We start from the raw sequence: 25,148 nt of genomic DNA, 5'->3' as shown, positions 1-25,148 counted from the left end.
AAAAATGAAATAGACTTCATATTATGCGACAACCCTAGCGTCGTGCAGATGTGGAAGTGCTCGGAAGGGTAAGGTGTAGTGACCACCGTATGGTAAGATCTCGAATTAGGCTAGATTTGAGGAGGGACCGCAACAAGCTAGTACGAAAGAAGACGATAAATGTGCTAACAGTAAGACGTAAAGCAGAAGAACTCAGGATCGCGCTGCAGAACTGATATTGAGCTCTTAACGATGAAGCCGAGCTTACGACACAGGAATCCAGCGACAACTTCACACGCATTATCACGGAGTGTGCAGTACAAGTCGGGGGCACTATGGCTAGACAGGATACTGGTAAATTTTTACAGGAGACGAAATATGTAATTAGGAAACGTCAAACCATGACCATCTCTACGGCAGCTGACAGAATAGAACTAGCGGAGCTTTCGAAGTTAATCAATAAGCGTAAGACAGCTGACATACGGAAGTATAATATGGAGAGGATCGAATACGCTGTAAAGAATGGAGGCAGCCTGAAAGCAGTGAAGAGGCGTCTTGGCGCAGGGAAATATCAGATGTATGCACTTAAAGATAAGCAAGGCAATGTCATCACAAATAGGGATAAAATAGTCACAGTGGCCGAGGAGTTCTATAGGGACTTGTGCAGTAAGAGGGACATCCAGGATAATGCTGAACGAAACAATAGTTCAGAGGAGATAGAGATCCCACCAGTAACGACCGAAGAAGTAAGGAAGGCTTTGAAAGAAATGAAAGGGGGCAAAGCACCTGGTGAGGATCACATAACAGCAGACCTCTTGAAGGATGGCGGAGAAATTGTACTTGAAAAACTGGCAAACCTGTATATGTAATTCCTAATGACCGCAAGTGTACCGGAATCTTGGAAGAACGCGAACATCGTCCTAATCCATAAGAAAGGCGACATGAAGCACTTGAAAAATCACAGCCCAATCAGCTTACTGTCAGTCGTCTACAAGCTACTTACCAAGGTAATCACTAACAGAATTTCTGCAACCTTAGATTTCAGTCAATCTAAAGGACAAGCAGGGTTCCGTAAAGGTTATTCAACAATGGACCATATTCACACGATCCATTAGGTGATAGAAAAGTGCGCTGGGTATACTGAACCCCTATATATAGCCTTTATAGATTATCAGAAACCATTTGACTCGGTCGAAACCCTAGCAGTCATTCAGGCATTACAGAACCAGGGGTAGATGAGCATTGTGTAACAATACTAGAGTATATCTACAATGGGTCGACTGCTACCATCATCCTTCATAAGGAGAGCAGTAAAATACCTATATGGAAGGGTGTCAGACAAGGAGACACAATCTCTCCAATGTTATTCACAGCATGTTTACAAGGAGTATTCAGAACGTTGCATTGGAAACAGGTAGGAGTAAGGGTTAATGAAGAATACCTCAGTAATCTAAGATTTGCTGATGACGTCACCTTGCTAAGTAACTCGGGGGACGAATTTCAAAGCATGCTTTCCGCACGGACGAACAGATTACAACCGCGGGCCTGAAAATTAATATGCAGAAAACTAAAGTAATGATCAATAACCTCGGGACAGCAATGCAATTTCAGATAGGTGGCGAGGCAGTGGAAGCGGTAAGCGAATATATCTACTTAGGCCAAGTTGTGACCGCAGATCCCAACCATGAGGCAGAGATAATTAGAAGGATAAGAATGGGGTGGTGTGCATATGGCAGACATTCTCAGATAATGAATAGCAGCCTACCATTGTCCCTGAAGAAGAAAGTGTATGACAGCTGCAGCTTACCGGTACTCACCTACGGGGCAGAAACTTGGAGGCTCACTAAGAGCTTCAACTTAAATTGAGAACGACTCAGCGTGCAATGGAGCGGAAAATGATAGGTGTAACATTAAGGGACAAGAAGAGAGCGGAGTGGGTCAGGGAACAAACTCGTGTTAAAGACATATTAGTGGAGATTAAGAAAAAGAAATGGACGTGGGCAGGGCATGTAATGCGAAGGCAAGATAACCGCTGGTCATTAAGGGTAACAGAGTGGATCCCTAGAGAAGGCAAGAATTGCAGGGGGTGGCAGAAAGTGAGATGGGCAGATGAGGTCAAGAAGTTTGCGGGGATAAATTGGTCACAGTTGGCACAGGACCGAGGTAATTGGAGAATAAAGGAAGAGGCCTTTGCCCTGCAGTGGGCCTAGATAGGCTGATGATGATGATGATGATGATGATGATGATGCCACGGCGCGGAGAACGGGCGTTATGAGGACGACGGAAAGTTACACACGTTCCTACAATTGCGCCCCCCCGCTCATCTCCCCCTTAAAACGCGGCCGCAAACAAAAAAATCGCGATCTTCCACTAGTGGTGCAACGCTCGAGAAACTTCAGATCTGGCACCCTTCGTCGGAAACCCTGCTGTTGCGCCTCACATGAATTTACAACCTCCCCGCTGAAAATTCGCCATTACAGGCAGACCCGGGTCACGTCGTCCACTGGCTTTCACATCTCTCGCAAAGTGGACCACGTTAGAACGCGCTAGAACCCGCGGCAACTGCCTTCGCGAACTCGGCGTCTGTGCTCCCCATTTGAGGCGCAGATGCACGTGAACCGTTTTCTTTGTTTTTTGCGAACTCCTCACATCGGGAAAGCCCACAAATAAGAGTGGACGACGCCACGCCACTGGGCCAAGCTGAAGCTTAAACATGTCTGCTGTTAAGGGAGGCTCAGTGCGGCCAAGGTGCGGCAGTGGGTCCTATGCGACCGAGCGGGCGATCGAACGAGCGAATGAGCAAAGAAAGCTTACGTGAAGTCAAAAGCCAAAGCTACGAGTACTCAAAGGAAATAATGCTGTGCGCCCGGAATCTCGGCGGCGGCCGGAACTAAAGGTCTTGGCTGACGCTGATGATGCGTTTGTATACGCTCGTCGAAAGAGCAGGCGAGGGAGATCGTCGTGCTCGCGCTATCATTCTGCTGCTGTTCGCCTGCTCCGCTGAATTTTACCGAGTCAGAGGAAGCGTAGCAAGGCGAATGGCTCACCAAACCACAACAGCTCTACGGAGTTCGATGGAGGGAGGCCATCACCTGCTGCCTCGGAGTCAATCTAGACGGCTACACAGCCATTGCCCCCCTCTGCCCGCTGAAGCCGGCAGCCGCTGGTAGGAAGTCGGAGCCCTGGAGACTGCGACAGATCGACGTTTTCTTAAGAGTACATGTTTGCTATGCCGTGGTATACTCGGCCATCTCGTACACGGCCCGAGTATCAAGTCTCGACCATTACGACCATCAAGTCTCGACCATCCACTTACGAGCCTACGGCATACCCGAGGCGAGAGGACTACGAACCCTTCATGCGTGCGCTTAAGACTAGCAAAGTGTGACGCACGCGCAGATGAGCACATACTACCCATCAGTGAGTATTGAACCGCGCTTTATAAGCAGGAATGTACGCTGCCTTCCCCCGCTATGCCGTTTTTGTGCCGCGCAACCCTTTACTCAAAGCAGTCATAAAACATTTAAATCGCTAGCACGCGTGAAGCGCGTTTACAGCGGGAAACAGATGTACCATTTCGATTTTAAAAGCAGACGTGGGGATAGTGTGAAGTGTATTGGTTTATATCCTCGCGTCACTATTTTATGCATCATACTCCGTAAAAAAGATACTGTATTATCAATGGAAAGAAATATTTTCTTGTATGGACCAAACATTCCACCCATATAATGCTGTTTTACGATGCTCTGCGTTCACATAAAAAAAAGGCTGTACGGTCCGCTTACAATTCATATGGTCTCCCCCCAATATCAACTCTTCTTCAATAAGGTGGCTCGTTACCGGTCTTAGAAAGAACCCCGATTTGCCCCCTGAAGTTCTTCTTTCAATTTATTAGAGGACATTGCTTCATTGACATTCCCTGTATTTTAACAGATTCATCGGGTTATAACACAAGACGCCGTTACGCGTTTCTATAAACCCTATGAACCATCAAATGATTATTACAATTTTTTTCGTCGAAATATTGTTGAAGGAAACGATCTTACGAACGAAGCAGTTACGCAGCAGTCAGTACCTTTATTTGAAAAGCGATCGTAGTAAGATACGTTGTTTCATTTTTGCGGATTTTGTATGTTTTATTGTTTGTTTTTCTGGTTTTGTATGTGTGTGTATTTACTTACCTGTTCCCACCCCGCATTTTCAGGAAGAATACTACATTCTATTTGACAGGTGGCTCGACCCCAAATAGCTTTGTCTACACCACGGACGAAGGTTGGTATCCCATCTCCCGAATAGCAATTTAGCAATCTAGGAATTTAAAACAAACTATTAATCCCACCGCAGGAAAAGACATTTCGATCATTACCATATTAACCCTGTTGAAGCTTCTATTGTACACAAAATAAGCGTGACTGCGTATCTGTTTTTTTAATCGTTATTTTTCAACGCAGCACTAAATTAACTGTCTGCGCCTCAAACATGAACCCAGATACGTACACACAATGGTATCACTCCGGGTGAGCTTGAAGTACAATAATCTAAGAACGAATGTTCATAATTCCTGAGTAGAGAAAGAGTTGTAAGGTTTAAAGATCGAGCATAACAATTGTACCAGTACTGAAAACATGGACCACTCCTTTCTTCCGAAATGAATACTCAGAGAAAACTTACAGTATAAAAAGTATTGAAGACACATCGTTCGATCTTTCGGAATGCGTCAACACATCGTCGACCTGGTTCGCAAATTTAGCGCGCAAATCAGTAGGCACGCATTCCTCTGTTTTCAGGTGTCCACAACGCGGTGTTTTCCGCGCGTCCCGTTTGCACTGTGTCTTTCTTGCATTGTACAGTCGAACACGGATATATCGAACTCGAAGGGGATCGCGAATTAGTTCGATATATGAAAAATTCGATATAAAAAAATAAAGGCAACGAGACCTTACCTGTGGCGGACGATCACCTACAATCGGCGCATTCAACAATGACAACTAATTCCGCACAAACGATGCAACGGAATGTTTTATTTCCGTGAAAAAAAAATCGCTTATCTTGGTCTGCTTCTTCGTCTTCGAAATGAAGTTGAAGACGCTGGCCTCGATCTTATCGAGGCTTTCCAGGTGCGACAGCCCGGTTCCCTCTATGTCGCCACAACAACGGCGAATCAAGCCGCACGCTGCCGCTACTTCGGCGGCGGAGTACGCGCGTGTAGCCGCCCGTTCGGAGGATCTTCGTCGCCACTCGAGCTGTCCGCCTGGGCATCCTGGGTCCCTGCGACCGCAGCTACAATGTCCTCGTCAGCGAGGCTCGCAACAGCCTGAACATTGCAGTCCACTTCCACTAAATCGTCCGCAGACACTTCGGGTGGAACGGCAGCCGGGAAGAGTGTTGACAACTCGCGAAAGCGTCCTCTATGCGCTCTTCGTCGCCGTCTTCTCCGGTTTCCGCAAGTTCCGCCGTCGCGAAGCCTGCCTTCCGGAAGCAGTTGGCCACTGTGTCCGTCTTCATGTCTCGCCAGGCGCCCGTCAGCATTTGAATGGCATGAAGCAGGTCAACCTTCAGCTCGGTGCCCATGCGGACGTTGACCAGCAGCCTATCAAGGAGTCGCCTCCTGTAGCCCACCTTGAAAGACTTGATGATGTCCTGGTCGAGCGGTTGCAGCTTCCCTGTCGTGTTGGCCGGCAGAAACTTCAGTCCGATGTTTTTGAGCTCGCAAGTGGTGTGGTGGGCCGAGCAGTTGTCCACAAGAAGGCAAGCGCGACGCCCCGACTTGCCCAGCTCGACGTCCCACGCTGATCAAAACTCACAAAACATCAACAACAAAAAAGAAAGAAAAGGCGAAAGGAGGAGGCCGCCGGCGCCCAACAGCGCAGTCCGAGCCCCCGAGCCCTCACGTTTTTCAAGCGTTTCGGGTGTCGGCGGAGGCGCTGTGCCGCATAAGTGGCGAAGGTCGCGGGGCGCAGCGAGTGCCGAAGTGCACCTTCCAGCTCGCGCGGCGTTCGATATATCCGATGGCGGGTAAAAATACCGTTCGATATAAACGTGCGAATTTCTATACTTTTACAAAGGATTTTCAAGGGGATAATTTACGAGTTCGATATAGCCGAAAATTCGATATATCCGTGTTCGATATATCCGTGTTCGACTGTATACGCTTTCAGTGGTCATGTTCGCTAGCTTCAGTAGCGGCATCGGCTGCCCGTTTATTGCTGTTTCTCACACAAGTACGGGCGTTTTGTCTCAACCGCCCTTCGTATTTTTTTCTTCTTTGGAGACTGTACCGGCTGCAGACTCGATTGTGCAACGCGCACAAGCGGCAACGGGAGTCGCAAGACCAGTCGTGGGAGAGGCAGTCGGTGAGCCACAGCTCGGCTTATCGTACCGCTGGCAATAAGTCCGGCGTTGCGAAGGCATCCCTCTCCACTCTCGAAAGCTGCGTTCTGCACGCCCTGTTGCCACTATGTCGTTCTTTACTCCTCTATCGCTCACTATGTCGACGGAAGGGCACAAAAATGAACACACTTACACAAACTGTTTCCGACATATTCCACCGCAGATTCAATAGGTGCGCATGGCAATCGGCCCGTAAGCCTCCTACAAGGCACATCGGTGGCCCACACCTCTGAAAGTGCAGGCTTATAGAAATTTATCATTCTAAGGAATACCTATACCGATCCATCGATGTTTCACCCACAAAACGGTTTGCGTTGCCCTGGTAAAATGATTTCCAATCAACGTACTTGTGAAACCGACTTCTTAAACCCCCATTCTAAAGCAGATCGGCTGCAAAAATTCTCAACTGGCAGTACAAAGTTCTTAAATTTCTGCATTGTTTTTTTTTTAAATTGTCAGTGGTGCAAAGATGCAGGATGCATACCCCACTCCCGGGCGTGAAACGCAGCTCGACAATGAATACGGCAAGCTTTGTGGTCAGCCTTATTTATTAGGTGCGAAGCATCTCATGCTCGGGGCTATGTCCCTGCTTTCTCGTTGTCGTTGTTGTTGCGCCGTCCAAAACCCCACTGCGCATGCTCGGCTTGCTGAACGCCCGGTCCCTTCAATGGCTTCCGGAGCGACAGTGTTGCCGGTGTTTTCCTGGGCCGGCACGAGACGAGCACGCCACACGCGCCTTCGAGGTTTCATAGTCGTCGGCAGTGGCGTGCGTCGGCGAGTCTCGGCGGGCCGTAATTAGAAGCAGCCCACAACCATCCGGGGAACGTGCATCGACCTCATCTTCAGCAAATTTAGGGTTCATTCACTACAACAGCACTTGACTTTACATTTCACAGACCATAAGGCGGTCATAATCAAAGCGGAACGCCAACCACAGCTCGAAGTCACCTACGTTGAACATGATGATGATAATGCTTAAATAGAGACAAACTCATACCACGTACAACGTCTCTCTCTCTCTCCCTCTCTCTCTATCTTTCTTTAATGCCTCTCCCCTCTAACACCCCCCCCCTACAATAAAATTACACCATCTTCCCGTAGGGGAACACTGAGTAGTATGCGAAACAGCCATGGGGTCAAGGCAATTTCCCATTTCGTATTTCCGGTAAGTGAAAAGTGTGGTAGTTACCATGGAAACCAAACGGTAAATATAACGGTAGCTACGTACCTTACCCTCACGGGAACGACGAGCTGATAACTAATGGGCACTTGAATCGATCCCATGACAGCTTCGCATACTACTCAGGGTTCCCCTACGGGAAGTTGGTGTAATTTTTTTTATTTGCGTCACTTTACACACTCTGCTTGGAATGTCAAAGGAAACAGCTCCTACCATGTCAGCTGCGCCTGCAATTCCCCCTGAAAACGCATCAGGAAGGTTGAGTCACAAGCCACGGGTGCAGAATGAGACATTTATTTTTTTGTGTGAGATTTTCGCGTCGGTCTTTATCTAGATCGGAAACCAGCCCCGTGCGTTCAACAAAATTCCTGAGCAGCATCCTCCTGTAGCAACAGTTTCCAAAATTTTTCTAGCTCGGTCAATCAAAAGGTGGCTTTGTGCTCCGTGTAGTCAAAAAACAGTTGCAGATGGCAACGGTGGACGCCAAGGAAAGGCGCGCAATTGCAAAGAAATCCATTGCCATATTTGGGCGTTTTATTATAATGTCTTCTGAGCTCTAGACCACGATATATGCCCCCTTGTTTTTATTTCGATGCCAACACAGGCACATTTTCCGGTATAAGTGCCAAAATAGTTTTATCAATACATATCACAACATTTGTCTACTTCTCGCCGTTCTTATGGTTGTATAAGGTGCACGCAGCAAATCTGCGCACCTTTATTCAATCTTTTCGTCAGTTGTCTTGCTCGGTTCATGTTTTGTAAAGTTAACAGTCGGTCTGTAACTTTATTCTTCTCCACCTATTTTCCCCACCACTCTACTGTGGGCCGATAATTAACCGAGAACACACTTATTCTAAGTTTTTGCTCTAGAGATGAATCTCTGTTGCTCGCATGTGATTTTTTTTTTGCCTTATGAAAACTCGTGCTTGAGCCTGCATGTCCCAATATTGTAATCGTCGCCATTGATACTGCAAAGCATGTTCTATCTCGATTGTTTGCTACAAAATTGTGGTTTTCGTATGAGATTTCTTGCCAAGGGACGAACGTTTATTAGATCTGCTGTGATCATGCTCCGCCTCTGCATTTCTCAAGGCTAAATTTAGTGCGTTACCTTCAAGCTCTCAGTGATGCTCCTTTGTCGACTCCTTCATGTTTATGACCCAACGACAACTAAGCAAGCTAACCATTTATTGTACATTGAGTGTGTCGGTAAAAAAATATTTCGTTTTAATCTACCTTCACTTTGTCTCCATCTACCCAAACAACACGCAATGCTCATTTAAACCTCCAGAAATCGAGAATAGGGGGCTGGTTTGCAATGGGCTCTTTGCGGTGTGCTTTTTATCTTCAATAAAGAATAGAACAGGCCACACGCTCCGAGCGTTGACTTGCCCATGAGAATGGTATTGCCCTCCGCACCTGTACCATCTGTCACTACCCCGTATGCCACATGGCTAGCATCGGCGAACACGTGTATCACTGTTTTCTGCGAAGGTCCAGTTGTGGCAGCAAGGTACCCACGTTGCACACGCACTCTCTGCAGTTTGTTCAGTTCACAACACCACTGCCCACACTTAGTGTATAAGTACTGCGTTAGCATTTTGTCCCACTTCACGTTCCGTTGCTACAGTTTTTGAAATGGAGTTTCGGCTCTAAAGGTTTATGGTGCCGGTCATTCAAGGGGGTGACGCAGTCGAGCTGTAGTTTTCACCACTGCTCTTGTCGTGCTCGTTCCAAGATCGGGTGGTGCACTCGTCACTGGTGTGAATGTGAGCTCGTCGCTGGTAGGGTACCTTGATAGTCCGCGCACATTTGGAATACCCTACGGGTATCCTATATGCTTGGAATCGTCGCTGATCTGTTAACTCACTTTGCGGTTCGTTGCCAGTTTATGTTGTTTCAATGAGGCAGCAGTGAAGATGTAATCAGCTCCCGTGTAAATCTTGAAGGCTTCGTTCTCATTTTCTGCTCCAGTTAGGATGTCGTCCACGTGCAGGCAGTCCGCTAGAATTCCAGGAGTGACGAGATACTCGCAGGAAGTTACTCGCAGTCGTTAAGAACGGCCCCTTCATCATACGCGGCTTCAACCCAGTAGTTTCTGGCGCAGTCTCGCCCCGAAAGAATCTCAATTCGTCTCGGTCTTCTTCTCGTATTCCAATTTACGGAACTTCTTTTCAGATATCTGCAACAAACGCAATTTTGTGCGAACGAAAGTTAAAGGGGTCATTAATACAAGTTTGTTTTGTTAGAAAGATTTCGCGTTTTGTAGTGCCCCCAGCGCTTTTCCGGAAGCAAATGATGCCGCATTCACTCAGAAGTTAACCAATTTAGGTTAGAATTTTTATTCTCCCGCCAAATAGTGTGTTTTCGTAACCCCACGGATGAAGTCATCAGTCCGTGCATTCAAACGAACTTCCACTGCGTCATGCGGCTCTGCAGCCTTGCTTGCCGTCAGCCCTTCCAGATGGCGCTTGTCCACTGTTGCTTTGTTTTTAACGGCATTTGCACCAGGCTGGTTTTTTTACTGTAAAAGTAATCGTTTCATAAAACATGGGGTGTGCTCGACAAACAGGGTCATGTAGGACAACGTCGCTTGCGCCAATCGGCCAGTGTCGTGTAAGACAACTTCGAAGCGGGCGAGCTAAAACAAGCATAGTGCACCCAGAGCCAAAAGCAGTACGCATCGGTACCTGTATGCTTACGTGTATTTTCCTAACTTCCATTATTTACCGCACCTTTCTTACTGCTGTAAAATGAATAAGCATTACATTTGAAAGCTAATAGTTTGTTCAGAAAGATTATAGCCCGTGCCTCATTTGCCTTTGCTTTTACCGGCCTCAGCCAATCGCACAGCTAGGCTCATAGGTGACATCATAGGTTCTTTTCCGGGAAATGAGCTAGTGGGTAGCATAGCCATTTCCTTGTCTCCTAATTATGTAGCTTTTTGAGCGAAGTGTGGGTTAAAAGTGGTGTCAGTATGGTTTTAACCAGGCTTTCGAATGAACCAACTTGCGTTTTGTCCTCAAGGCCAGACCAACAAGGCCAGCTGTCAGGTTTGGTACACTTTCAATATTTTGGTTGAGCCACTTGGCGTTGTGTCCATGCGATGAAGCGTCGAATACCACTGCGATTAGCGTTGTGTCTCTTGCCTTCCATATCACCCCTTGGTGTGGCATGTAGTACAGTCGCCGACCGTTTTTCCCTACGCCGAAACTTCGAACACGCTTGTTTATTCAAACACCTTTTGCGGCACGGCAAGTTGTCCCATTCAAGTACATGTATATTCAAAACGGATAGTTCGGACACCGCACAGCCCACCGTTTGATTTTTCGGACTCCAGCTTCGGTGCTCTTTGAATTTTTGCCGCTGATTACCATCTGCGTGTTGCAGCCCATGGACCAAGTTGTCATCAAGAACTTTAAGCTGCACTACCGATCGAGCCTTCTGAATCGTGTGCTCTTGGGTGTAGACAGTGACAAAAGCTACGGTGGGGATATGTTGTCGGCTATCAGCAGCCTGTCTGATGCTTGGAGGGCAGTGACGCAGGACACGATACGCAACTGCTTTCGGAAGGCAGGATTTGTGGTTGACGGTGAGGACGAGGATAGCGACCTTGCCCAGAAACCAACTGCTGAAATCCCGTTTACCGCAGCATCTGAAATTTTCGATGACTGCCGTGTTAGCGGTGTCGTTGTTGGAGCGGCTACGTTTGAAGATTTCACCAACATCGATAGTGCCGTTCTGCCGTGTGCCGAGTTGGATGATGACGAAATCGTACGCCAGGCCCTCGAACTGGCGCAGGTGGACAGCGACTCGGATGATGTCGTCCCACAACGCCACAGGCACCGATTGTTAATCTAGCGCGGGTGCTTACAATACTGTCTGCCTACAGTGACTAAAAAACGTTGGCAGAAATACAGGCGCGATGGCCTGCCTGTGTAGAGAAGCGCATACGTATGTTATTCCAGCTATTGGGTCAATGGAGTTTTTTTTCAGTGAATCCTTTTTTTTCAAATTCCCGATTATTCGCAATTATCGGTAGTACCCGTTGACTCCGAAAAACGGTTGGCGACTGTACATCGGTCCGTTGGTCACATCCTCTGCAAACACAACCTCTGCAATGCCCTCTGTGCAGTAGTCTCAGATATGACAGCATCGCAGGTTTGCAGCAGGTGTGGGTCTTTCTTGAGACGGTTCGTTAGCTGCACCAAGCGTCCTGAACGACTTCCTTCTTGTCCTTGAGTTCGGTGTCTTCCTTCAAGGCATATCTGGAACGAACTCGTTTAATGTTAACGTCACACCAATCAAGTAGTTCTTGTTCTGGACAACCGGCCTCATCATCCGTTACTCCCACTCCAACGTCCACAAGCGTTCACAATAGTTCGCGGCATTGGAGTGGTCCAGCGATACCTTCAGTGCAATTGTTTGCATAAACTGTGCTTCGTTAACTCGCGTTCCAACTGGGCCTTGTATAGACCATCCGAAAGCTCTTTCAACCGCTCTGAGGTTTCCGCCCAAGGGTCACAACATCCCAGTAAAGGTCTTCTGGTCACAACATCCCAGTAATGTTCAGAGCCATAAGGAGGTCAATATCCCCTCGTTCTAGGTTATTTGTACGGTCATCGCCGGTAATCGAATCCATGAGATATCGCAGGTTCTGAACTTGGAACCTCCTGGTCAAAGATCCCTCGGTTTTCAAAACTTCAATGTGGTGAACTTTCTTGTTCTGTACCGTGACGGAAACCAAAACTATATTATAAAGTCTCTTTCAGACTAACTTACACCGAATACTCTGTCTTCTAGCGCTTCGTATTGGGACTTTGCACCAGAGATTTTTGGATGCCCCCTTTTTAATGAACGAGCGTTGGCTTCCACCATCGAAGAGAGCTTGAACTGAGGTGGCATTGGCCGCTCCTCCAACATATATGGTTAGAGTCTGTAAGAAGACGACGGGTCGGGAGGCTTCGTTAGCTGTGGACACCAAACTCACTGGAGCGGTAGACACGCACGCTGCTGATGCTTAATGGTGCCTTTGGTGCGGTGAATCCTGGATCCCGCATCGTTGTGGCACGTCATTTCGAGCACTTTACATATTTTATGATGCTGCTGCGCACATTTCAGTGGTGATTAGGTCTTGTGCAGCGGAAGCGTTGCCTTCCTGCCATTTGCCTTTTGTTTCCTTCCAACGTATTTTCAGCGCAACAAGCTCCAGTCTTGTGGCTATTTTCTGTGCAGAAAAAACACGCATCAGTCTACAGGTATGCCGCAGTGTCACTACCGATGACTTCGGATTGCCTCCTTTGTGTATTTTGTGACCACTCTAGGGGTCTTCTTTAGGACCGGGATGGTGAGGTGCTACATCCACGTTTGGCTGCACTTCTAAAACATCCACGGTTTTTCCTTGGACGTCCAGAGAGGCAATCAGTCATGTGAAAGGGTCGACGCCGTCGCTGTTCCCACTGGACTTTCCTGTGATGATTTTCATTGCTTTTCTTCTGTAACCAGAGTAGCTTTCTCCAGTACAGCCCGATGCACCGAACTTTCTGTTGCCTGCTCTTTTGCGGTTGTTCTGGTGAAGTCGAGCAGTATTTATTTCGGCAGTGAAGGCTGGACCATGGGGAAGAGCGACGCCTCGAATGTGTTTTACTTTCGGCCAAGCCCTTCAAAGCCTGGGATGTGAGACAGGAGGGTATCTTATAGACGACGGAGGCCCATAACGGTTGGATGTCTAAGGGCTTCCACATGTGCAGTTGCAGGTATATGCGCCCGCATGTGCACCTTTAAAGCTATTCAATGGTCATGAGGACGAGCTGTGCGGCTGCGTTGTTCAAGATAAAGTGGTTTTAATATTTTTTTTCTTATGTTTTCAGAACCGAACATTCATGAAAACGTCCTGGTCGAATACAGCAACCTGAAAGACTGCGCGATCCTGACTGGAGTCTATCACGAACCACGTAAGAGACCTACTTAGACATTAGGAGATTGCTTTATTCGAGACGCTTAAAACGAGGACCGCCTGATGAAACGCCCGTATCTGTTAGATCATCTGAGTCCAGCTGTTTTTTCAACAACGAAAGGGACAGTAAAAACCGGTATATATGTCGTACCGTGTTTGTCGTATGCTACAATTTTACGTAGGGCTTATTTTGATTGCATTTTTCAAACGTGTACGGGGTCACGGCGCTGAATTAGTAGATGAGGCATCAATTTAAGGGAGAATTTAGTTAAGACAGAAACAAAGTTCGCCCATGGTCGCCTTATGTAATATTAGTTTTGTTTAATTACTTCCAAAAACCCGCGGAAAGGGGCAATTACAGCGGTAGCAAAAACATGGGCACATGTACAACTATTATAATAATCTTAATTCGGCACCTCTACTTTTTAAGCAGAATTAAAAAAAAGATGAAATACGGAATTGTAGAATTGCTGCCTACAAATTTGATCACATTAGATATGGTGTTTTAAGATTTAATGATAAAAAAGGTGATGTTTTAAAGATAAAAAACATATTATGTAAAGTGCTAGAGGGCAAAAACGTGCAATAAATCAACGTGAATACTAGGAAAACGCTTGAAACTCTTAGCGTGCTGGTGGATTATTATAACTGGTAATCCAACTTACGTGATAGAGCATTTAACAAGCGCAATTTGCAACCTTGCCTCAACCAAAAATAATAATTCAGTGAAGCCATCGACGTCACAAATTTAACGAAGTTGGCGAGAGGAGTCGGGCCGTGAATCACAGCAGTGTTTTTCTTTCATGGTTCACAGTTTTATAAAGAGTGTTAGGTGCTGAAGTCTGCCCTGAAGACCACACAAAGCTACTGGCCAAACAAAGGAAAGAGCTCCGTTGCTGCCGCCCTGAGATCGTCGACGCTAAAGCGAAGTGAACTTCAATGTTTACACTGCGACTAAAGGCTTATTGAAACTTGTATTAGACTGATAACTTTGGAACAATTTCAGAGATAACATGTTTAAATAACTTGTAGTTATTACTGTTCACTCTTCCATGTGCAGCACTACAACCAATAGCTCAATACCACAGAGTATTTTAGAGAATTTAAAGCTGCAGCTGTGGATGATTCAATCATTCATATTACTTGAAACAGCGCGAAACGACGTTGTACAGCACCGTGGCCTGTGCCTCCTTTGTACTACGTCGTTTTCCACTGTTTCTAGTAGGATTAATCCTTGCCAAGCTGCCAATTTTTCTCTTCTTCTCAATCCATAAGGAAGAGTGAGATAGTTAAAAAAATATTTGAAAGTGTGATCTTGTGTGCAAAAACGTATAACTGAACAACGATTGTGGCCACTGGTGCACAAGCTCGAGGGTGTATTTACGTGGCTGTCGCGATTGCTTAGAGTTCAGAAATAGCATGCATTGGGGCATTTTGCCCAGAATAACATACCATTAGAGTATAATTGGTTTAACAGCTTTGTGTTAAGTTCAACTTCTACATTGCGATGGCTGCCTGACTCAAACCGAAAATTCCCATTAGGCGACTCAGAACACAAAGCAATTTACAAGTTTTGATAGGATCAAATGTATCGCAACTACAAACATTCAGTGTACATTCAATATTGCGAACATATCCGTAGTGGCGTATGTGCATCGACATGATGAGTTTGTTCATGTCGGTCTATCGATAGATAGGGACAAATCCTAAAATTACATGCAGATCTGCATGCACTTTTGGGATTTTAGAAGTTGGCTACCGCAGTATTTCATAAAGATATAGTAAAATGTCGGTCCCGATCATAAAATATCACATAGTTAATTCGATGCCGCGATCCCATGGCCTTGTTTTCGTTTTTTTGCAAGGGATTGGGGGTTGAGTATTTGCTTAATTTCCGCTGAACTACGCTGTGTTTATGGGATCCTCTTCGGTAGAATATATATATAAAAATACAAAAAAAATCCTGTTATTGCGAGAAGGTCAACTGAATACTGGCGCATAGCGCAATGCTCACCCACATCTTGCAACGATGAATTTGGGCGAGAATATGGAGGAGGGGGCGCAGCTCTTCTCGTGCTGTCCTTCCGAATCACCTGAAAAAATGGTGCCTCACCCTCCAGTGGTTGGGCGCGTATAGGCGTTTCCTAGTCAGTACAGCGAAGCGACGCATGGCGCCATCTAGGGGCATGTTTGAAGCTGTGTCTAGGTGCATGTGGCCCTCAGTTTAACCGCTCAGAACCACCTGGTCTCGTACTGGACTAGCACCACTCCTGCGACGCGCTCATAATAACCGGGGTCGAAATCCCGTTACCATTTTATTTCTTTTTCAAGGGTTTGTCATATTTGAGTATTCATATTTGTTATCAGGCATATAATCTAGTTATGACATCTTTGTGCAATTTAAATGGGATTTCCGGTATTTTCGGTGCATTTTGGTCAGTTTGACATACTTCTTGTACGTTTTTGAGGGTTTTCCTGGTATTTAAAATAGTCACGATTTTAGGTTACGACGAAAGACGAATGCCATGTGACCATTTTGAGACAGGTGGGAAGGAAACGAGGAAACATTCTACGCTATTTTTATTCGCCATTCGCAAAAGTAAAACAATCGTGCTTAAACTATTATTTCTTCAATGGGCACAGATACAAAGCCAGTGGTATTCCTGAGCACGAATTCTCATAAACAGTGCACTCCGTGGCGAGGCATTACCAGCTCAAAGCGCCTTTTTCAGTGCGGGCTTAGTGAATAATTGTTAACCTTCGTGACCGTATATTGGTATATTTCTTTTCAGGCTGTCTTCTGTTTGTTCCAACTGAAGCGGCGAACGAGCTGCCTTCGGAATGCTTCGAAAATTTTGAAGACCTATGCGGCCCCGCTGCTCCTTCGGACCGCAGCAAGGTGTGCTAAGATGAGTAATTTCTGGAAAACAGAAACTGTGGGCTTACCAAGTCTTTAAATCTATATTGAATAACACGCGCATGTTTATTCTTTTTTGAAAAAAATAAAAGAACACTGCTTTAATCTTCCTTTTACTGTAATCACATCACAGTAAATACCAAACTTCCGGCATCCAAAAGAAGTGCCCGCCCCACCCTCGGGCACTTTTATCCCCATGATTTGAAGTGCTCCCACAGCCCCCCTTGCCTTTCAACTTTCCGCCCATTAACAGTGGACGGCTTCGTTGCAATCGCGGACATTAACGACAAGCTCTATTTATTCACGGCTCCACCCGGCCGGAAAAGCACGATGACTTCTCGAATGAGGAGACCTCCCTCAGCTGTGTGGCATATTATCATCACTTTTGTTCCCAGTAAGCAGTTAGCATTCTCCATACTCTCTCCTTATATTTGGGGCAGTTTTGTAAAAAACATCTAGATTAATCAAAATTGCGCAGCAATGCTCTTAGTAGCTCGCTAGTCAGAAATATTGATGTCATTGTCTGTCAGCGACCAAGACATAAAAACTTATGGGCGCCGGGCTTCACCTTCTATTAAGATTGGAACACAGAGTGTCCTTTCTCAATGTTCACTTCTCTATCAAATGACATATCTCTCCTCAGATACAGTCTAAATGGAATCCTCAACGATGTGACGAGTGCGGTTGGTGTACGTGTTATGCAACGATGATGCGACGATTGAGCCCGCGTTTATGACAGTAAAACCTATGACCCACAGCACTCTATACAACTTACCCGGAAGCCAGTACGGTAGATAAGAGAGGACCAGTCTGTCAAATACCTTCATTGCTGTTTAAACGTGGATATGGCAGGCCACGGAAATTTCGTGCTTATTAGGATCACCAGGAATTTCCACAAGGGCGTTCGTTCCAAGCCACAGAGTGCAAGCGTGGGGCAAGGCAGGACAAATTATTTCCTGCACAAAAGAGGGCTGGATTAGATTGTGTGGGACTGGAAATTGTTTTACCAGCAGAAAGCATGATCATCAACTAATTTTAGACCACCACCAAACCTAAGAATAACCAGCTGAACCGTAGCTCACGCGACGTATATTCTGGCATAGGCGAGCTAAGCCACTGCTATTTTTTTCTCTTCTTTGGGCAATTGTAATGATTGTGCCTTTGTGATCACTCAGATGGACACTGAAATGATTTGTAAACATTAGGGGATTACTAGGGCAAATTGTAGTCAGGATTTCATAGGCCTTCTTTCGGCCACTCTGAGTGCGGTTACGCGAATATACTTAGTAGAAAAATCAACTCGAAAACGCTGTCGCCCTCTCCCCATCCTTGCCCATTTTCTGCCGCATTTTCTGGTGATGTTAGGCTTGACTGGGCTACTGCACGGCTCGGCGACTGTAGGGCAGAATCAGTCGGCCCAGCGTTTAGTCCGCCGGTCGCCGATGGGTCGTGGCAATTCGTTCGCTCAGTTGGAACTAAGCCACGACAGGTTTGTGAATGGAAGAATGTGTTTTTCTTTGCTTTGTTAGTTTGTACATTGTGTGAAGCTCCACGTCCAGGTCACTGTACACAAGCACTGCACAAGTGCACGTGCGACGCTTCTCTGACTGGTATGCTAGTAGTAAAATTTAGCTAAGGCCACTTGAAAGCCATAGAAGAGTTTGCGAAGTCCATATAGGTACTAAGGCAATAAAATCAACTGAAACTTTTACCGAACAGCGTGAACCTAGGAAGCAGGAAGCACTTTTGGCGCGGGGTGAACAAGCACAGCGGTCAGAAGCCCGACCACACATCTACGAACGCTTTTCCGTCGAAGAAATGCGCAATTTCTAGTCGTGAGATATTGTGGAAATTTGGGGAACGCTTACTGCACGAGCGCTACGCAACAAATAGTCACCTAAGCTGCCTTAAATGATAAAACTAAACAAAAGTGTGAATTATTTATACATTGTAAACCTTATATTTCCACCACCAGCAGCAGTGGCTTGTAGCCGCGCGATTTACTATTCATTTTCCAAAGACTCCAATTAAAGGTACTTACTCTGACTTGCGCCCACTAAGGGTACAAGAAACCCGGTAGTGTTTGCTAAACGACACGGGTGTCCCGCAAAAATTATTGCAGGCGGTATAATTTGCGACTGACATGAATGAAAAAATACGGCGTTTACAAGATAAAAAAAACTAGCTGGTTGTAAAGTTAAGAAATTTTCAGACAAGAAGTAAAGTTGAGTGCGATAGAAAAATCAAGCTCTCGGATGTATCGTGAGAGACAAAGAGAACAACTTCTACGTAAAACCCTCGCGTCGCTTATTAAAGAAGAATGCCACTGACCAGGGTCGAATAAGGAAGAGATTAAAGGGTTATGTCTTAGCTTGAAGTTATAGACCGGTATAAATACCATAGTGCCCTGGTGAGAGCAAGGCCGGCAAGGTTGCTATTGGGTGAAGCACCCACCAAGAGAACACCTGCATCAGAAAAGCGCTACGCTTGTAGAAATGGGATATTCAAAATCGAAAATCGCGGTGTGCTGACGAGTGACCAGGCGATGATTGAGGGTGCTTAAATGATTTCTATGAAGCCCTTTTCTCTGTTTATAACGTCGACGCCGATAAGTTCAGAGAGGAATTCTTGAACCTATTGCCTGGAATAGAACACGACATGAAAGCTGTCCTTGAGATGCCAATTACTGTTAATGAAATTTTGAGGTCCAATGATGATTTATCCCCCGGTAAAACGACAGGCCCTGATGACCCGGGCGCGTGTTTCGAGAATGCCTGCGCTTCGTTATGTGAAATTTATGCCGAAACCTGCGATATCAACCACTGCCACCATCTTTCACTCTATCTCACACAGTTCTCATCCCAATGACTGAATATGCCATTAAACTTCGGAATGTAAAAGAGTACCGTCCAATCAGTCTCTAAAATGTTGACTATAATGAATGTCTTAGCTGCTCGGTTGCAATTGGTAGTGAAAGAAATAGCCGAACCACACCAAACATGTGGCATTAAGAGTCGTTCCATTACGACCAATACCCACGTAGCACATAGCATCCTCGAATGCTCTGACAGCCTTGAACAAGCAGTAGCAATGCAGCAAATAGGCTGAGAAAAAGCGTTCAACAAGGTCGCCCACGAACTGCTATTGATGATTCTTGAGCACACAAATATAGGAAAATTGATTACGGATGGTGTACGCATGACGTACAGTGACTGTAGTACAAGTTTGGTGGTCAACAAGTCTGTAGGCGCTCCAGTTCAGGTCAGCCGTTTTTTACGCCAGGGGTGCCCACTGTCCTCGCTGCTGTTCTGTATGTTTATTGAGACGTTTTGTGTAAACATCCTCAAAAATAGGAAAATCAGTGGGTTTTCATTACAGTCCTGCGACGTTCGTGTGCTCGCTTATGCAGACCACATTGCTTTGTTTCTCAAGACACGAGTAGCATCCACGAAAGTATAAGTGTTCTCAAAAGTTCTGCCTCAACACTGGTAGTGCCGTAAATTTGGATACCTGAATTGATTTCTGGCACGGCAGCTGGTTGTGGAAGCCGCGACGATTCAGAAGTATCAGCTGGGTAGATACGCCAGCGAAGTACTTAGGCGTCCCCCTCAAAAACTATCGTGACAGTGACCCGTTCTGGCACAGGCAAGCCACCAAAATCCGTGATTAAGTAGATAAGTGGGGAGGTAAGCAGTCGTCCATGTTCGCGTGAGAGACTGTTTAATATATTCTTTGTGTCAAAACCTTGGTGCGCGATGCAGGCCCTGCATTGCTCTTGTGCAAACGTGCAAGGATTGCACAGAGTGTTTGCTGTTTTTATTTGGTGTTCCACTTGGGAGCGCACAAGTCGAACCAACTTGTTTAGACGAGTGTGTTTCGGGGGCCTTTCACTGGCGCACCTTCTTCCACGCCAATTAGTGAACCGCTTTGTTTTTCTGCGTGATGTGCAATACCCTTTTCCGCGCACCGTGTGTCAAGTGTGCCTAGGTAGAGTTTTGCCCGAATTTTTTGTTACATCTTGTGTTCGTGGCGGTGGAATTCTTAGGTTATGTATGTGAGGTGGTTCTTGCGTCAAGATTTTTATTCTCACGGTTTTTTTTCGCGTATTTGTCTGGCGTGCACAGAAAAAATCTCTGTATACACCTTCTTGGCAAGACTTTGCCGACTTCTTTGTACAGATCCCCATACAGTGCAGGGCCAACTGAAGATGTATTTTAGCGTGTGAAAAATATCACTGTTCCGCCTTACGCTAAGTCTTTCTTTGAATTACACGCGAGAGTATTACCCGTTAAATCTTGGATGATTCAAAAAGGTTTGTTTGTTCCCTGGGGCGCTGACTGCTTCTTTTGTAAAAAGCCAGAAACAGTACAGCACACCTTCACAGACTGTTGGAACGGGGTGTTCCTGTGGGACGTTCTTCAGAGAACACAAAAATGTATTTCCCGTTGGATAGCCATGGAATCAAGTTCTTGGCCGTTGAAGACTACGGCGGCGTCCCGTATGATCTTTTGATGTTGGTCACCCTGCATAGTATATAGAAATTTTGAATGGCAGTTCGACATAATGATGTTGATGTGAGTCCAGGCAGAGAGTTGTTCTGCCAGAGTGTACGGGACATGATAGAAATGTTTAAAGCCCAACCTTCTCCAGCTGACTGGTTAAATGTGTTGGAAAGTGTGGCATGGCTTCGGCCTTTTTAACAATCGCACACTAGCAAGTGACGTGCAGGTGTATTTTCACACTTTGTAATCCTTTTTTGTTCGTATTGTGTATACCCAAGAGAGGCTATAAAAAAAACGCTTGTAGCCGCGTGGCCTGGAGCACTAGGTATGGTGTTTTGAAAGTATAAAGTTCGAATCTATGAGGGTACATTTTTTTGTAAATTATTTTCTTCGTTTTCAGCCGATGTTTTCTATACTGAGTTCACCATTTTTTGGTAGGAACGTTCACTCCTTCAAGAGCCAGTTCACAGAACACGTGCAAACTAACACTCACGCGCTAGCAAGTTCTCGTTGGCGTGCTGTTCCCATAAGCACGGGCTTCATGTGGGCAGTGGGTACAGGCCCAAATCAGCCGACCCTTTGCCTGGTGCGAACAAACTTTTTACGATACAGGCATGAATGAAGCAAGCTCCAAATATGGGGGAATAGCGCATGAAATTTGAGCGTCTGCGGTGACGCGGAGGACGTTCATCCACTGCGTAAGCCTCGGCTAGCGATTTCTACGATTCCAAGCCGTCCTGAGAGGCTTATCTAAGGCATTTTACTATTTTCAAGATCGCAGCAGGGCGGTATGGCGATTATTAAGATATTGAGAATGCCCATCCAACGATAACGTCAGACGTCGAGTATGTCGTTTTACAGAACCGAAACCGAAACTTCCTTGAATGCTGATCTTGGACATCGTCCAATCACGGCGCACCTCCTACCGACGTCACAGCCTTTTGTTGGTGCGTCCGCCACAGACCGCGCATGGTAGTTTTTCTTCTCCCACGCTTTGTAAAAAAATTACCGACTTATCACCGGGATAAGCAATGAAAAGTGTGTTAATTTGAGCCAGTCTACGCAGTGCAAGCAAAAACGGGCGCTTGACAAATTCCCTACAGTGTCCCTTTCATTTCATCCGTACTTGTCGTCTGGGCGGGCAGTTGCACTGAGTTTCATCCTCACCCTCTCAGTAGTCATTCGGAGCGACAGGATCGGCGCTTCGGACCTGTTTTTTGGTACCCTTATCTGCCAGCGCAACATACACACCACAATGCACTCCTGCTTCTTGCCCCAGTTCATAAAGAATGGGTCTTACAAAGCGCCCGCTACACACGATTTAGGTTTGTTGGACCTGATTTTTCTTCTTCGTTTAACGAAGCTTCGTGTGCAAGCACAGAGAGAGTTTATTAAAACATTTGTCAGCTGCTAAGGTGCCAGCGTATTGGACCGCATATTGAATGAACCGTAGTGGAATCTACTCACGTTCTAATTAACGGGTTTGTCTATGCATCCATTTCTATATAGACTTTGCCGGAACAACTTTGGACGTCTAATTATCAATAAATGTGAATTTTTAATGTTTGAATTAAAGAACTTTCACGGAATCGGCCTATGTGATTATCTTGCTGGGCCAAGATGTCCTTCATATACGAGGAAAGCCCTTCTAGTTTATTCTCGATTTTGACAAATGCTTTCGTGTAGTCATGAATCCTCTGCCCGAATGTATTTAGAACTTAAGCGTGGTCCTGATATCCTTTGCATTTTTATTGCACATATAACTACGGTGGCTTAGTTGAACAAAGGGCGAGGCGGCCAGGCGTGTTAAATCGCCAGCAGCGTTACCGTTGACCGTGTAATAGGACCGTGGCGTTTGCGTTTACAGCTGAAAACGGGACGCGTTTTAGTACCCCGTTCAAGATTTGCCTATTCCGGCCGACGTTGTGCAGGTAGCGACATCTGATCAATTAGTCTGAAAGCAGACCCCGCATAATTTTGTTGCTAAAATCTATTTTTTTTTCTTTAAAATAGCTTGGTTATTGCACAAATGTATGGATGAAGCATTCACAATAACATTAGTTGTTTGGAGAATACTGTAGCCATCACCTGTGCAGCTTTAAAAAAGAAAATATGTTGGTGGATCCACCTACGGAGTAGAACTGAAAATAAGGTGACCTAGAATTTACTCCGGGGCTACATATTTTGGTATGATGTGCGAAAAATGTGTTGTTTTAATTACTCGGTAACTTAGCCAACCTTGCCCAGCGCAATACTGAAGACCTAAAAGCACTTTCCGAGCTCAGGAGCCTAATTGAACTACTTAATGTACGCGGGGCTTAGCCCACGTAGGAGCGGCTAATTTGCTCGCCCACCCGAGAAAATTGTCGTTTGTCGTGCTCGTGAGCAAAATTTAAAAAAAACTTAATAAACAACATCACCTAAGGAAACGTTTATCACCTGTACCCAGCACCCAGCGCCAAGCGCACTGCATTTGCTGTAATCAATACACGAAGAAACACTTCTCGGCTCTGGAAGCTCGCTGGCTATGGTAAAACCTGCGTCTTACTGTTCGTCGCAACTCTCGTGAATGCGCAGACTATTGCAGCAGACACGGTAGATCGTGACGCAAACACGGTATCGCTGTTCTAAAACTGCCTACTAACCTTTCAACAGAATAAGCAGCGTGTCATTGTAGACAGTTTCACCTCGCCTACAGCCAGTCTTGTGCGAAACATAACTGGGGTGATCCACATTATTTAATGGTGAACCAAGTGTTGAGCAAGGCCATGCCACAGCAAGAAAGGGCATGGTGCACTTAGTGCATATGCATCAAAACGAGCACAGGAAAAAATTGACACGATTTGTTTCATATTTTCGGGGATCTATATTATTTAACACCGTTTTAAACCGGCTGCTTTTTTCTCTTCTTCAGGCTTCCCGTCGTTGCATTCCCTCCCTTGTTATGTGGGTATACCACTTAAGTCTATCCTTCTTTCCACCACTGCCAGAAGGGGGACCTGTTGTCCTACCAGGCACGTATACAAATTCGTAGAAAAGCTGCAGCGAGGTTAAGGAGCTTAGCCTAAAACTTCTTAGCTTTCTGTCTTTAATATTAGTCTGAAGTAAAAGTGATTCAAACATCGCAGCGCTTTGCCCTCCCTATAGTCACCACGCGTTGCAACAGCACCTTTATACTTGCGTGGGATAATTTCTGCTGTTCTTTTTATTCACGCGACCGCAGTCTGGCCACTTGTTAAGCAAGGCACGTACCCATTTTCTCGAAAGAGGCGCAGCGGAAAAGAAGTTTACTTGAAAGAAATTTCGCTGCTGCCTCGATCGCCAGTCTGTGCTAGTATAGGATTCAACCATCGCTGGGCTTCCTTCTTCCTCCGACCGGCTCGACGTCGCGTTTACGCCGTTCTTCACAGGTAATATCATTTACTCTATTAAGTTATTATAAGAAACAGCGATCCGATGACCTATAGAGCTACCACATAATGAAACTACACCGTCTTTTGGCAGAGTTTCTCTCTAGGCTGATTCAATCTACCCTCATTGCGGATCGCGTCGGTTTGTTAGCAACAGAAACAATAATACCGATGGTTCACCAGAAGGGCGCCGAATAAAGAAGATATTTTAAGGCAGATCTTACGCCGTTTTTGTTCTTCCCTATTAAATACACCGCGGTTTTAAATGACACCTCGTCAGGTCGAAAATATCATTGGGGATACCTCAGCGGTCACAGAGATAGGGGCAACCATAGTAGGAAGAGACCCTGTGGGCCAAACCGAACTTAAGTTTTTCTTTTCTAATAACAACACCAGAGGAGATAATACTGCTACTACTTTGTGCTACTATTCCATCAGTTGCAATGACAGATAAACCTATCTTAACGCGCTTCCATCGAAGCCCATTGCTATTTCGTCGATCATGAACAACCTATCGGCCCGTATTGCCAGAGCCTAAAGAGCATCTGACCACGCCTTGATTCCGGCCAAGAATACAGCGGAAGGTAATAACAATTTTTGAAGTCAAAGGATACAACTTGAATTGGACCTACCAACTTTGGAACTATCAAGATTCACTTCGTTGGGCTAGTAGAGGAGCTCGCGGGCATTACCTAGGATGTCAAAGGAATAAGCGATGTCACAACTTGTCTTCACGGAGTCGGTAACGGGTACGTTCTGCACTACTGAGGACCTAAACAAGACAGAGAGCACAGCGCTGGGTTTATATTTC

General features: G+C 45.9%; 1 protein-coding gene across 1 annotated transcript in view; it reads left to right on the top strand.

Moving 5' to 3' along the window:
* Positions 1-16,524, top strand: part of LOC144142050 (uncharacterized) — a 34,042-nt gene extending 17,518 nt beyond the window's left edge. The window contains exons 3-5 of the mRNA XM_077673478.1: positions 4,184-4,251; positions 13,423-13,506; positions 16,301-16,524. Coding sequence (XP_077529604.1) covers positions 4,184-4,251; positions 13,423-13,506; positions 16,301-16,416 — 268 coding nt within the window. The 3' untranslated portion in view covers positions 16,417-16,524. The remainder of the gene's footprint in view (positions 1-4,183; positions 4,252-13,422; positions 13,507-16,300) is intronic.
* Positions 16,525-25,148: the final 8,624 nt, after the last annotated feature.

Source organism: Haemaphysalis longicornis, unplaced genomic scaffold, assembly GCF_048455015.1.
Source record: "Haemaphysalis longicornis isolate Haplotype H1 unplaced genomic scaffold, Haemaphysalis longicornis Haplotype H1 scaffold_6, whole genome shotgun sequence".
Classification (NCBI taxonomy): Eukaryota; Metazoa; Arthropoda; class Arachnida; order Ixodida; family Ixodidae; genus Haemaphysalis; species Haemaphysalis longicornis.
This window is presented reverse-complemented; position numbering and strand designations above follow the sequence as displayed.